Below are 16033 nucleotides of genomic sequence, written 5' to 3'. Positions count from 1 at the left end.
TTCTCTCATCTTCCCAAATATTCAGTGGCTGCCACTTCTGCAGTTTTTCTTTCCCTTATCAGGCACTGGGTGCAAACCAGACAGCCTTCTTTCCCTTACCCTTTCCCTTGTGAGTTTAGGAGAGAGAGTCAAGGAAAGAAGAGAGAATAGGTGATCGTTATAGAGCAAACATCTTAGAGTCAATACAAAGGTATAGAGAGATACAACCCTTTGGATTGTAAGAAAAAAACCCTTAATGTAACACAAAATGTTGCATTTTGTATTATCTGCTCTGACCTTCAGAGCTGGTTTCGAGGAGGACAAATTAGGAGATCGTCCAGAACCTCTAAGTGAGAGGCCACTGTTTGTGAGCCCTGACCCTCTTCAAGGGCTTTCAGCCTCTCTCCTCCCTGCCCTAGTGGCCCAGGCCAAGCTGGCATTTCACAGCCCAGGTTCCTGGTGAGGATGGGGGTGATTTCCAAGAATAAACTACCTGCCATTCCAATAGCTCTGCTCCCTAAATTGCCCTGTTTCCCAGCTGTATCTGAGGCAGTGTTGGACCCCACCAAACCAACCCCACCCCTCACCTTTGGCTCAGTCTGGTTAAGGAGCAGAATCCATGGAGTGACCAGTAGTTCTGACAAATGCACTGATCCACAAGCCTGAGGCTGCGAAGTGATGGCTTGTTCAAGGCTACCGACCTCTTGCATCATCCCACTGATGGAGGCTCAGGCATCAAGAACCAGTTTTCTTGAGTTTGTGTGGTTGGGTTTTTGGTTTGGGGAACACTTGGCAGGGTGAAAAAACTGAGAGATGGTGAGGCAGAAAGAAAAGCTCCCAAAGAAAGAGGAGCCCACTGCTGCAGGGTTTCAAAGTTCGATCCCTTCACAGCAAATCGCCATTGCCCGGGAAGGCGATCTGTTGACGAAAGAACGACTGTGCTGTGGACTGTCCATGTTTGAGGTGATCCTAACACGCATCCGGAGCTACCTCCAGGACCCCATCTGGCGCGGCCCACCCCCCACCAACGGGGTCATGCATGTGGACGAGTGTGTGGAGTTTCACCGACTCTGGAGCGCCATGCAGTTTGTCTACTGTATCCCAGTGGGGACCAATGAGTTCACAGCCGAGTGAGTACCTGGGAGCACCCTGGAGGGCCAGGTTCCCCATTCTTTATCCCTTGACCCCTCAGTTGATGCCAGTCTCCTGTGCCCCAGCACCACAGTTCAAAGGCTTGGGAACAATGACAAAATCAGGGACTGGGACATTGGCCTATGTTGGAATATCCACCAACAGTGGTCGGTTGCTTGGGGAAGAGGGACCTCAAAAGATCATCTAGTCCATCCCCCTGCCCCCAAGCAGGCTTACACCTATACTAGTGAGAGATTTCATTTATGTTCCTACCACTGCCAGGAAAGCAGTTTCCACAGCCACCTTCAGTAGCCAGTACTAATGTTTCAAAACCCCTCACCATGAAAATAACTTTTCCTTATGTCTAACTGAAACCTACGACCAAGTTGCATTCCAGGCCAGCCACATGGCATGAGGGGTGCTGGATGGTCTTGCAAGTGGAATCAAAAACACTTCATTTGGTACCTCCTCAAATGGAAAAACCCCTGACCCTGGGATCCCTTGGGCTAGGACTTCTTTCTGTTTGCACTAAAAAGGATTTTATTGGCATTTGGTTCTTGTCTACACATACATTCACAGTGACGGGGGACATAATCTTAGCCCGATTCATCACGCTAAGCCAGAAATCACTTCATATTTACAACTATTTATGAAGACAATCAGGTAGCAGCTAAACATCATCTGTAAGAACTACCAAGCTAGAAGAAGCCTGCTTCTGGGGAAATTCTTAGCACTACCAAAGGTTCCCAAGAATTTTCTTCTGCTGAGAGAGGAAGAAAGGTTTTGTTTAACCAGCTAGAAGGGGCCAGATATGTTTCCACTTCAAGGGAATGATCACGAAGCATTGTGTTCTTCTTTAGCTCTCTGGAGAACTTGCATCAGCAGCCCATAGTGAGAACAGGTCTCACAGAAATGGGCAGGCTTGGGAAATGAAGTAGAGCTCCATCAGCCCCCAGACTCAGTGACTGGCAGCACTCCTCTTCTTCAAAGTATCCAAAATAGCTTCCACTAGACTGATACTTCAGCTTCCTATGATGTTCTTCCTCCTATGTTGTAGATGAACATTCATTCCTGAACTAGTGTTCAGTGTTTTAGACTTGTGGGAATCTTCATTTCTGTTTTCTTCTCTTTCTCTCGCTATCTTTTCCCCTTTAGACAGTGTTTTGGAGATGGCTTAAACTGGGCTGGCTGCTCCATCATTGTTCTCCTAGGGCAGCAGCGACGCTTTGACCTGTTTGATTTCTGTTACCACTTGCTGAAGGTGCAGAGGCAGGATGGGAAGGATGAGATCATAAAGAATGTGGTAAGCAAGCTGCTTCCAGACTGAGAGGTGGGCCCCCAAATTTATGTCTTTAAGTTAAAAAAAAAAAGCTTTTGACTTCTACCAAGCAACTGCAGCTTTACAGAAAGAGGCAGAACAAGCGAAGTTACTAGTCATATGCAGTCATGAATTCCTTGCTCATACCAGAGGTGGGTGAGTCGGGCTGTCCCATACAATGGAAAGAGATCCAGGAGTTGTGTACCTCATCCGCTCTGGCTTTAACTTTTCAGGGATGAGGTAGAGAAGCAACATGGCCTAGTGGATAAAGCACTGGCCTGGAAATCAGTGGACCTGGGTTCTAATCACCGTCCCACCACTTGTCTGCTGTGTGACCATGGACAAGTTACTTAACTTCTCTATGCCTCAGTTACCTCATCTATAAAACGAGGATTAAGACTGTAAGCCCCATGTGGGACATGGAATGTGTCCAACCTGATTGATTTGTATCTATTCCAGCACTTAGCAATCAATCAATCAATCATATTTATTGAGCGCTTACTGTGTGCAGAGCACTGTATAAGCACTTGGGAACTACAAGTTGGCAACATATAGAGACAGTCCCTACCCAACAGTGGGCTCACAGTCTTACGCTTAGCACAGAGTAAGTGTTTAGCAAATCCCATAAAAAATGAGTTTTAAATTTGAGCTTGGGAGCCTTGGACTTATTTAGGAGCACTTTTGGACTCATGCCTCTTTCTTTCCCTCCATTTCTCCCATCCTCCTGTCTCAAGCCCCTGAAGAAGATGGCTGACCGGATCAGGAAGTACCAAATCCTGAACAATGAGATCTTTGCCATCCTCAACAAGTATATGAAGTCGGTGGAGACGGACAGTTCCACCGTGGAGCACGTGCGCTGCTTCCAACCTCCCATCCACCAGTCGCTGGCCACCACTTGCTAAGCAGAGGGAACCTGCTCCGCCTAGAAGTGAAAGTTGGAGGTGGCCAAGACCAGACTCCAAGAACTGGAACAAGTGGGACAGGCACCAGATCAAGCTGGACTCCCTTAGCGCACATGCACCCAAGCCCACCATCCAGCTCTCTGCATGTTCTCCCTTGACATCTCTGTGGTTGATTTCCTCCGTAGCTTAAAAGGAAAAAAAAGGCAGTTCATGATTTCCATTCTTGTTTTTTCTCTGTTGGTATAAGAAAGCCAAGCATTTGATCTTCCCATTCCACCCAGTCCCCAAACCCCCCTACCGCACACTTCCTCAGGCAGCCATCAGCTGATGTCCCCTACAAAGATGACATCTTAACCCTGGGCTGCCTGCATACCTGGGAAGACTCCTTTGGAGTAAGCGGTATCAAAGAATATGTGAGGAACTTGGAACCACATGGTGAAGGCAGAAGGAGTGATTCTCATTCAGGTCTTGACTGAGCAGCTTCATCCTGCTGTCCCCACCTGGTGCCCCTAAAAATTATGGATATGTACATAAGTTCTTTCCACTTCTCCTGCCTGGGGTCTTTCTGCATTGGATTCCAGAGATAGTGCAATTCCAAAAATGGGAATTGTATAACACTCAAGGACTGAACTCTGAGTACACGGGTCCTCTAAGGGCTATTTGGCACTGCAGACGTAGAATAGGTGAGAGTTCTTGATGGACACAATGTTGTAGATGGTTTTACTGTGGCCCACCTGCTGATTCCGAAAGCTATGTCAAAACCTCCACAAAAAAGCTCAAAGCTTTGTTCATCAATATCGCACACTGGTTGGAAAGACCAGTTGGTTGCCTACAAAATACACATAATCTATTAATACAGAACACATATGAATTATCTCCAGAAGAGAAATCTTTTAGAGTGGGTCTCTGATCATTTCAGTAATATTCTGGTTTCTTGGGGATTTTCTGGAAATCTCAGTAGACTTCTAGTAATCCCTTTGTGGATTCAATACAACCCCTTATGTAAGGTATACATGCAAAAGAATGCCCACCTCTAACCCAAAGAAAAACTTGAAAGAATAGTTATACTATGTGCACAAATCAATAAATGCCAAAAGCTCCCTCCAAAGGGGAATTGATTAATTGGGCTTTTAACTCTTTTCACAACTGGTTTAATATTGGATCTCTTATAGGCCAAAGAGCTGAGAGAGCCACGGTTCATTTCATTTTTAATTCAGATCTACATATTTCCTAGCACCGTATAATCATAAACTTAAATTGTTATTTAACAACTTAAATAACTTAAATTTGGATAAAATGAACAGACCCAAGTCCCGCTGTTATGTATGTTCAGGAAGAGGGGCAGATCTTCCAAATTCTGGAAGTTAACCTTTAGGAAAAAAAAAATATCATGAGATGGGAGCTTGTAAGAGTCTCTCCTCTATGGCACCTGTTAGAGTGATTAACTGGGAGTTTGTGGTTGAAGTACTATGTTCCAGTGCTGCTTGGAAAACAACATAGAATAGGAGTAGCTTCCTAAAAATAACTAACACTAACCAATCTGGCCATTTTACTGCATTATGAAGGAGCCAAAATGTGTCACAGGGCCAGTTTACCTTATTCACAACCTAGTCTAGGAAAGTGGAGAGCTGAAGCTAGATGGAGTAAAGGCTTGGCATGCCCTGTTTGAGAGTGCCATAATGGCTCTCTTATAGCCCAGGAAGACCAACCTGATGATCCAAAGTGCCACCCCCAGCAAATCCAGGAAGTACTTGGGAGGCGGGATGAAGGAGAAGAGACCAGCAAAGATGTAGTATTAATCATATGGGCCATGAATCAGCAAAATTTAAAAAGCTTTTCCTTTTATATTTTTTCTTTCATAGATATTACAAGTGAAGCAGATGAAGGGCATTTTTATACAGTCACAGATGTGTTTTATCAATTCTATTTATTGAGCACTTCTCCCCCTTCTAGACTGTGAGCCCATTGTTGGGTAGGGACCGTCTCTATATGTTGCCAACTTGTACTTCCCAAGCGCTTAGTACGGTGCTCTGCACAAAGTGCTCAATAAATACGACAATGAATGAATGAATGCAGAGCAGTGTACTGAGCATGTGGGAGACTACAGCTCTAGACTGTGAGCCTGTTATTGGGTAGGGACCATCTCTATATGTTGGCGACTTGTACTTCCCAAGCACTTAGTACAGTGCTCTGCACACAGTAAGCGCTCAATAAATACTATTGAATGAATGAATACAGTGCTCTGCACACAGTAAGTGCTCAATTCGATTGAATCAATGAATTAATACAGTTCAATAGAGTTGGTACATACGTTCCCTTATCACAACAAGCTTGCAGTCTAAAGGGGGATGCAGACAGTAATATAAAGAAATAAATAATGGATATGTACATAAGTTCTGTGGTACATTGGCTACTGATGGCAATTGAATTCCCTAAAACAGCCACAAAATACTATAATGTCATTTGATGGTCAAAATCATCTGGGAATATTGGTTACTGATTTCAGTGGAGAGGTTTATTTTTCTTTTTTGACTGATGCTTTGTTAATATAGAATCCCATTGAACTGGGAATAGGGGATCTTGTGTTTCTCACGTTAAAATCCATAAAGTTAAATATGCTCATATGGTATATCTGAGGACCAACTGGCTGTTTTCCCAGAGTATCAGCCTTTGACATCCCTTTCCTACCCGCAATGCACGTGAAAAGGGAGAATCTGGCTCTGGGTATTTCACCTATATTTTTACTGTGCTCAGGGGTGGTTTCTAGCAAAGTAAATTGGGGTGGTTCAGCTCAAGAAGTAGCCCTTTTTATGCTCACATAGATTAAATTTGAGTAATGCTAGCCTATAAATGGCATATATAACTTTGGGCTTTTATTTCTGTGAAAAAACTATATATATATATATATATATATATATATACAAACAACTTCAGAACATTTAAGATCTTTCATGTGTTCAGATCAATATGATAAATACCCAATTCTCCATAAGTGGCTCCAGGACCTGAAATTGAGGCAATCAAGGTTATGACCTGAACCACCCAAAGAAAAAGATGCTTTAGAATTTGATTTATTTGCTTTGGTTTTGATGTTTGAACTGAGTGAATACTGATCAGGGGACCCAACAGCCCTGCGTCAGAGTCCCCATAGAAAATGGCACCATTGAGCTTGACTCTCAGAAAACTAAAAAAAAAGTCCTTTGGAAATGTGTCCTTTAGCAGTATTTTAATTTCATCCCACTTTCCAGCAGCAGCAGTTTATGAGCATCAAGCAACACATCTAATCAATCCCATTTCTCCCAGTATTACTGTTTCAGTTTAATTTGTTGTGTGTTCAAGAACAAAGAAAAAAAATCTTGGGTTTTAAAAGTGGAAAAAACCACAAAAAAATGTTTGCAGAAACTGTCAATTGTATCATATTTGTATTAAGACTTGTTGGGGTTTTTTGTACAATGAATCTATGTTTATTTATGGTGAGTTATATTTACGCTAGTGATCAAATCTCGTGGTAAATTCTTGAATCATAATTGCTATGCAGCTGAAGAAGATATTTTGTTTTGTATTTTGGGGTACTTGTGTTCAGTCAATAGACATTTCCATCTCCATTAAAACTGCTTCCGTACTGGTAAAACCAGGACTCTGTTTTAACCTAGTCATTTTAAAGTTAACTTTGATCTTTGGAATGCCGCCTAGACTGACATTCATTACAACTGACGATTAAGAAAATATTAATGATTAGAATAGTGAAGACCTACTGTAGCTGTACATTTTGCACTTAATGGTATTGTCTGCTTTCGTACAGTGGCTAATAAACATTTATGAATTGTCACCACCATGCTAGGTACTTTGCAAAACAAATATAGACATGGTCTGTGCCCTCAAGAATTTTACAATCTAACTGAAGGCAAGAAAAACAATTATTAAATAGCAGAAGACACTCAAAATGAGAGGAAAAGAAAAATTCCATTTGCCTGAAACACATACCAGGCAAAACTGAACTGGCCTTTGGAGTTAGTCAATGCTCAGGGTAATAATAATAATAATAATGTGTGGTATTTGTTAAGTGCTACTGTGGGTCAAGGACCGTATTAAGTGCTGGGGTAGATAAAAGATAGGTCAGGCACAATTCCTGTCACACATGGGGCTCACAAAGTTAATCAGTCAATTGTATTTATTGAGTGCTTATTGTGTACAAGGCAAAACTAAGCACTTGGGAGAATACGATATAACAGAATTGGTAGATATATTCCATATCCAGCACTATAGTAAATGCTAGACGAAGTATAAAAGAAGCAAGACATTTCCCATGCCCTCAGGTTGCTTAACTAATGGATGAGGAGATGAAAGCCAGGCAAAAAGCCATTTGCCTTGCTGAAATGGTTGAATGTCTAGTGATTTAATACACTCACTGTATGTACACATATGTAATTCTGTGGCTTTACTATGTACCTGCAATATAGGCACCTATCAGCGGTCTGACCTAGATCTGCAAACATAACAGTAGTTCCTCTCCTCCGGAAAGGAGTCCCCTTTTATAATCAAATACTTTACTTCCTTTTATAAACAAATCGGTCCTTGTCCCCAAGATTACAGTTTCACTGATCCCAGGCCTATGAGAAATAATGAATGTGGATGTGTAGAAGCAGAATCAAAACAGAAGGGAGATCCCCTTACATTGTGTCAGATGAAAAGCTGAGAAGGGTATTTGACAAGCCAAAGTCGGTTTAAATTTCAGTCAAATTCATAGATTTCCTTAAAGAAAAATCAGCTTTAAAATAAATGTTTTTTACACAATTGGGAGATGAAAAAGAACCCAACCTCTATCCAGAAAAGCAAGGCATATCATCATCATCAATCGTATTTATTGAGCGCTTACTGTGTGCAGAGCACTGTACTAAGCGCTTGGGAAGTACAGGTTGGCAACCTATAGAGACAGTCCCTACCCAACTGTGGGCTCACAGTCTAAAAGGGGGAGACAGAGAACAAAACCAAACATACTAACAAAATAAAATAAATAGAATTGATATGTACAAGTAAAATAGAGTAACAAATAGGTACAAACATATATACATATATATTCTTGGACATGTCACAGGAACAAGATGGAATAAGGCCTCTCCTCACTCCCCTATGCTACAGGATAACCCTATTGGAGGATGTTGACTGGCATGTGCCAGACCTCCAGACCAAAAGTCTTAAGAGCTAGACTTAGGTCCTTCTTACTGGCCTCAGTACAGGTTGCCAAGGAAATGTGTGGAAGTTCTTTTCCTGGAGGTCTTTTAAACCAGAACCATCTGTCTGGAGTGGTCTGGATGTGGTCCTCCCTGGAGACAAGAAAATGGACAAGACTTCCGTCCCTTTGAATCACTGCATCCTTCAGAAGGCTCATAGCACATCCTTATTAACTGCGAGATGGTGCCCAAAACTTCAAGTGAAATATCAAAGCGTTTCAGACGGGAACAACTTTGCCCCTGGGGATCAGATCTATTTCCTTTTTCAATCTAATACCTCGGTTTTATGAATCTAGGGAAAAGTGGCAGATAACCCCTAAAGAACCACTGGGAAGTATCTGACAGTGCTGTGAGTGACGAATGCACGAGCTAGCGCACCCCTGCTCTCAAGTCAAAGGGTATGAGAACGGAACAAAATTGGGCATGGGAAAGATGCTCTCTGCTTTCCAGGCCAACTCTCCCTCAGGTAGGTAATGAATGTCTGTCCTGTCCTTTTTTTTTTAAAAAAAAAAAAAGGTATTAAGTGCTTTCCGTGTGCCACACACTGTACTAAAAGCTGCTGGGGTAGATTCAAGCTAATCAGGTTGGACACAGTCCACATCCCGCATGGGACTCACAGTCTTAATCCCCATTTTACAGATGAGGTAACGGAGGCACAAAGAAGTGAAGTGACTTGCCCAAAGTCATAGCAGATACATAGCAGAGTCAAGATTAGAACACAGGTCCTTCTGAATCCCAGGCCCTTGCTCTATCCACTAGTCCATGCTACTTCTCAGAACAGCGTGGCTCAGTGGAAAGAGCCCGGGCTTTGGAGTGAGAGGTCATGGGTTCAAATCCTGGCTCTGCCACTTGTCAGCTGTGTGACTTTGGGCAAGTCACTTCACTTCTCTGTGCCTCAGTTCCCTCATCTGTAAAATGGGGATTAAAACTGTGAGCCCCCCGGGGGACAACCTCATCACCTTGTCACCTCCCCAGTGTTTAGAGCAGCGCTTTGCACATAGTAAGCGCTTAATAAATACCATTAAAAAAAACACAGGACATATACTTCCTTTAGCTGGAATCATACATAGCTCCATGAAGGGCAGTGTCCACCTTCCAGTCACTCCCAGAGAGAAGACTCCTACCTATACCTACATATACACACGCACAAATACACACCTCTTACACAATCCCTGGGGAGTGTACTGCATCCTAGATTCCTTTAATCGTTTTCTCACCAGCCTGGGCAAGTTTGGGGAGTAGGTTGGGGCCAGATGAGCTCTTGAATTTGGCTTTCTCCCACCTCTGCACTTGAAGAGCTCGAACCACACTGTGGGCTTGCTTTAACTTACTGTGATTATTTGAACATAGGCTCACTGAGATTGACTTAGTCTACTTCTCAAGAACCCTTTTCCTTCCCCACTCAGCAACCAAGAAGACGATGAGGCCCAATGCTCACCTGCTTGTCAGCAGCATTCCTGCCATGTAGCCACACCTGAATTACAGGTTTGTAAACCGTGTTCCAGATGAAATACCTGACAGGAATCCAGAGTGTAGGCCAAAGTTTCTTCATGCAAAAATCAGGTTCAACACGGAAAAAATGCTAACTTGAGGCAATTTACCCATCCGGCATGGCTCAGTAGAAAGAGCACGGGCTCTGGAGTTAGAGTTCATGGGTTCAAATCCCTACTCCATCAACTGTCAGCTGTGTGACTTTGGACAAGTCACATAACTTCTCTGTGCCTCAGTAACCTCATCTGTAAAATGGGGGTTAAGACTGTGAGCTTCTCGTGGGACAACCTGATCACCTTGTAACCTCCCCAGTGCTTAGAACAGTGCTTTGCACATAGTAAGCGCTTAACAAATACCATCATCATTATTATTATCCCCCACTTTCTCCCACCTAGTTACACAAGGTAAAGTGATAAAGATGATGATCATCATCATCAATCGTATTTATTGAGTGCTTACTATGTGCAGAGCACTGTACTAAGCGCTTGGGAAGTACAAATTGGCAACATATAGAGACAGTCCCTACCCAACAGTGGGCTCACAGTCTAAAAGGGGGAGATCCATTTCTAAGGGGGTTTTTTTGTTTTTTTAACCTGGCTTCACATCTCATGGCTTTATCTGACTTTAGCATTGTTCTTCAAACTGGAGTCATTTGGCCTTTTGCTCCTCCTTCACGTTTCTGCCATGAGAAGAGCACAAGCCTAAAGAAGAGTCAGAGTCTTTGTAAGGAAACCAGCACAGAGGAGGGTACCTTAGCCCCATGATCAGGACCCTGGAGGGCCATGCCCCCAACCCTAACCGCCCCCCCATCCCTTGTGGTAAATGCCTCTATATCACTTGCTAATAGATAGTGCCCCTGATCATAGTATTAGAAGACATGGGCCCTAAGCTTGGCTATGCTTCTTATGGATTGAGCCCTTAGGAACTTCAGGGCTCTTTCCATCTTTCAAATGAGGGATAATGGCATATGCCAGTAAACAAGAATGGGTTGTTCTGATCAGTAACCAGTGCTGTCTAACTTTGGACATTTCACTACCTTTTAGCTGACAAATATGAAAGCAGGAAGTAAAAGAATAAGGAAAAACTTCAACTGCTCATTTGGTTGCTGTGATAAGCAGTCTGGTAAATATTTGGTTATCACTGAATCTATTGCCTATACTAAGGTTTGGAAATTTCTGAGGGATACTCTATTTATTTTATTTGTACATATTTATTCTATTTATTTTGTTAATATGTTTTGTTTTGTTCTCTGTCTCCCCCTTCTAGACTGTGAGCCCACTGTTGGGTAGGGACTGTCTCTATATGTTGCCAACTTGTACTTCCCAAGCGCTTAGTACAGTGCTCTGCACACAGTAAATTCTCAATACGATTGATTGATTGAATAAATGAATGAATGAATTCAGCCATTTAGGGACTCTCTGTGGCCCTCTAGTAATGGAAAAACATGAAATTTCTTCTTTGAAGGAAAAAAATCAAATATGAAGTTCAAGCAAGGTACAATCATAATGGAGGAAAGATTAATACTAATAAATGGTTCCTATGACTGCAACTCTCTGTGCACAAGCTTATACAACAGTTTCTCACTGCCAATCTCTTGCTAATACCATTACAATTTGTTCTTGAAAGATGCAAAAGTGCCTTGTACAAAACTCCAGTTACTGTTTTCAAACCCAAGCCAACTTTTGCCCCAAATTTGGGATTCCAATCCCAGCACTTTCACAGTCTAAATAGAAATTCTGTAACTCCTTCATAATAACACTATTTCTTTAGCATTTTGTGGGATAAGCTTTTATTTAATAGTATTTGTTAAGCATTTTACTAATGTGCCAGGCTGGGGTAGACATAAGCAAACTGAGTTGGACACAGTTCCTTTCCCACACAGGGCTCAAAGTCTTAATCCCCATTTTACAGATGAGGTAACTGAGGCACAGAGAAATTAAGTGACTTACCAAAGATAACATAGCAGACAAGTGGCAGAACTGGGATTAGAATCCGGGTCCTTCTGACTACCAAACCCTTGTTCTTTCCATGAGGCCACACTGCTTCTCAGGACACAGGACAGATACTTCCTTGTGCTGGAATCATACCCAGCTCCATGCAGGGCAGTCTCCACATTCCTGTCACTCACAGAGATAACACACATACACACACACACACACACACACACCCCTCTCAATCCCCAACTTCCCCCTCTTAATATAAATGAACTTAATATTCATTGCCAACATGTCATCTGCTAGACTCTGGGAAACAGGTGGTGGGTGAAGTAGAGTGGCCTAGTAGAAAAAACAAAGGGAGTCAGAGGACCTGGGTTCTAATCCTGACTCCTCTGCCTGTCTGCTGTGTGACTTTGGGAAAGTCACTCAACCTTTCTGTGCCTCAGTTACCTCATCTGTAAAAATGGGGGTTAAGACTGTGAGCCCTATATGTGTCTGACCTGATTATCTTGTACCTACCCCAGCATTTAGCACAGTGTATGGCACATAAAAAGTACTAACAGATACTATTTTTAAAATGTTTGTGGCCAGTACTATGACTGGAGAAGAACGAAACATTTGGAAGTTAGGGATTGAAATTCAGGCTGCCAATCAATGAGAAAGATAGTAATAGGAAGGGTTGAGGAAAGCTGTATGAAAATTGGATACATTTTTAGAAGAGTAATTCCTCTTATCCTGTGGTTTCCTTCTCTCTTGAGGAAAATAAAATGCATTTTCCAAACAATTGATGTTAGGAGAGGCATTCACTGGTATTGGAGAGATAGGAACTCCATTAATTAGATTTGCCTGCATTAATAGCCCCAACAATAGGTTAAGTAAGCACTAAGACTGGAGATCTGTGTCCTATATAAATTAATGCCTTTGAATGTGAATAGTAAGGAGCAGAGAGCACCACCTTCCCCACCCTAGATTAAAACTCCAACTACCCTGCTTCCTAGCCCCAAATTAACAAATTCATTAAACCTAACAAAAAGGACTTGGAGTCAGACACTGTCACTTAATGGCTGAAAAAAGGTGAGAGACTTTTTTTCAATGATTTTGTTAAGTGTTTACTATGTGTTAAACACTGTTCTAAGCTCTGGAGTCAATACAAGTTAGTCAGGTTGAGTAGCAGCATGGCCTAGATAGGATACAGCACTTTGAAGTCTGAGGACGTGAGTTCTAATCCCAGCTCCACCACTTGTGTACTGCATGACCTTGGGCAAGTCCTTAAATGTCACTGGGCCTCGGGTACCTCATCTGTAAAATGGGGATTAAGATTGGAAGCCCCATATGAGACATGTCCCTTCCTTCCTCTCCCCCTCGTCCCCCTCTCCATCCCCCCCATCTTACCTCCTTCCCTTCCCCACAGCACCTGTATATATGTATATATGTTTGTACATATTTATTACTCTATTTATTTATTTATTTATTTTACTTGTACATATCTATTCTATTTATTTTATTTTGTTAGTATGTTTGGTTTTGTTCTCTGTCTCCCCCTTTTAGACTGTGAGCCCTCTGTTGGGTAGGGACTGTCTCTATATGTTGCCAATTTGTACTTCCCAAGCGCTTAGTACAGTGCTCTGCACATAGTAAGCGCTCAATAAATATGATTGATGATGATGATGATGATGATGTCCAAGCTGATTATCTTGCACCTATCCCACAGCTTAGTAGAATGCCTGGCATATAAGTAAGCATTTAACAAAATACCATTAAAAAGAAAGATCAGACACTGTTCCTGTTCAACATGGGGCTCACTGTCTAAGTAGGAGGGAGAACAGGTATTGACTCCCCATTTTGCAGTTGAGGAAACTGAGGCAAAGTTAAGTGACTTGCCCAAAGTCAAACAGCAGGCAAGTGACAGAGCTGGGATTAGAAACCAGGTCCTCTGGCTTCAGGGCCTATACTTTATTCACTAAACCATGCGGCTTGCTGCCTTTGAGGGTGGAGAGATGATTGAGAGAGGTTACAGGGAGAAATGTGAGTCCCAGGCATTCTACCTCTTGGCCAGTGGATGTGTGTTATGTTAGCCTACCTCCACTCTGCAGGCTGGGCAAATTTCCCTGATGCCAGGTCTCTGAATGGACCTTTCAGGGTGGGACAGGTGACAAGCCCTCCATCCCCCTTCTTTAGGAAGGTGAAAAGATGCTACCCCACCCCAAATACCACTGGACCAATGTCTCACTGTCCCCTAGCATTGCACAAACTTTGATGGGGTAAGTCAGTATTAGTAAACAAGCCACCCTGAAATAAGCCTCAGAAGACTTTCGGGATAGTGCCCATTTCTAAGGGTTATAGAATCTACATTTCTCCCACAAGATGGACTCTGGCAAATGGTTTTGGCCACCCAAAGGCATTAGCCACTCAATATTTTTCTCATTACCTCTGCCATTATTTTGCCCACTGCATCATCATCATCAATCGTATTTATTGAGTGCTTACTATGTGCAGAGCACTGTACTAAGCGCTTAGCACTGCACACTTTACTACTCAACCTTTGCCTTGAGTAATTTCTTATATCTACAAGGACCTAAATTTTCCTATTCCCTGATATGGTGTTTACAGTGGCAGAGGCAGTACTAACTTCCTCTATGATTGTCCCTGCTATAATTGGGTATTATGTGCTATAATGATCTTTCCCTAATGTAGCTGATTGTCAGTTGTCCTCACTTTTTAGTCCACCTGGAGAGGTGAAGTAAATTCCTTGAAAGCCAGGATCATGTCTACCAAATCTATTGTATTGTGTTTCCCAAGTGCTTATTAGTGTTCTGCACAAAGTTAATGCTTAATAATTTCCATTGATTGGGAGCTTGTTCAACAATCCTGACATTTCCCCAGTCCTCTTCCAATTCAGGGAGGCAGAGGATCAAAGAGACCTGATTTGACCAATCCTAGTTACTTTCAGCATCTGTTTGCATCCTGATGGATTTAATGCTTATAAATTACAGGTTTCCCATGCAGGAATCCCTTTTTTATTTTATTTGACTTTCTAGGAATCTGGTAACACTGAGAATTTACAGCCTCACAATAAATTGACTAAATGAAACAATATATATCATCCATTATCATCCACTTCACCCTGTGCAAAAGCAGTGTGCAACTACATGCCTGCAAGAGTATGATACAATTCCTGCCGTCAATGAGCTTGCAATCTAAATAAAGACTGAATCTTCTTCCTTTGGTCAGTATATCAAGGAGGTCTATTAGCTTAAATAGAGCTTATTCACAGCTCTAGACAGTTGTCAGTAACATATTTTTGTAAATGTAGCCATCTACAAAAAACTTTCACTTACCCTATGTAAATCTTCAGTTCAACTCCAAAGGCCTTGTAGAAAAAGGGCAGTCTGTGTCTTCTATTTTCAATTAAGATTATTATTGTTACATGTTTCCTTTTTTCAGAAATAATGTTTATTTTTGTATATTCATTCTTGAACCAAATTTTGCTTTCTTTCCTTTGAGAGAGAGGCTCTCTTTTTTCCCTTGAGAGAGACAGAAGGATCTGATTTCTCCTCTCTTCCGTGTGTGGTGTGGGTGGGGGCCAAATCAGAGGTGAAATGGCTTCTGGTGAGAGAATCATTCCTCCTACTCGGTTCTATCCAAGACACAGTTCCGATGGTCACCTGAGCAGCAGGAGCCCATTTGTTCCCTCTCAAGACAATAGGATGATTTAAAGCAGGTGGGTCGACAATAGGATGATTTAAAGCAAGTGGTTGGGTCCGCATTCACTCATTTCATCATTTCCATTGTTCCTCACCTTTTAATCCCACGATCAAAGTGATATTCCAAGATCCCTCCGTGGCTACTCCCTTTTTTTAAAGCTGGTTTCTTTGCCTGCTTCCCTAAATCCCAAAGTGAAAGAGCTGCGACTTATTAACTAGCCGCTGGAGTGATAGGGTTAGGAAACATTCAGTGGGGCTAATCTGATGCTTCTGAGGTTGGAGTGAGGAGAGCTGAGTTTAGACAAGCAGTCAAGTCTGTTGTTCTCTGGGGAAACAATGC

The 16033-nt window shown here is 42.3% G+C and overlaps 1 protein-coding gene across 2 annotated transcripts in view; it reads left to right on the top strand.

The window, feature by feature from the left end:
* CYFIP2 (cytoplasmic FMR1 interacting protein 2) overlaps window positions 1–3547 on the top strand; it is a 95663-nt gene extending 92116 nt beyond the window's left edge. For both annotated transcript variants that reach the window (XM_038772329.1, XM_038772330.1), the window contains exons 29-31: window positions 871–1109; window positions 2266–2413; window positions 3163–3547. In XM_038772329.1, coding sequence (XP_038628257.1) covers window positions 871–1109; window positions 2266–2413; window positions 3163–3330 — 555 coding nt within the window. In that variant the 3' untranslated portion in view covers window positions 3331–3547. The remainder of the gene's footprint in view (window positions 1–870; window positions 1110–2265; window positions 2414–3162) is intronic.
* The last annotated feature ends 12486 nt before the right edge of the window (window positions 3548–16033 follow it).

The sequence above is a fragment of the Tachyglossus aculeatus genome, chromosome X1 (genome assembly GCF_015852505.1).
Source record: "Tachyglossus aculeatus isolate mTacAcu1 chromosome X1, mTacAcu1.pri, whole genome shotgun sequence".
NCBI lineage: Eukaryota > Metazoa > Chordata > Mammalia > Monotremata > Tachyglossidae > Tachyglossus > Tachyglossus aculeatus.
This window is presented reverse-complemented; position numbering and strand designations above follow the sequence as displayed.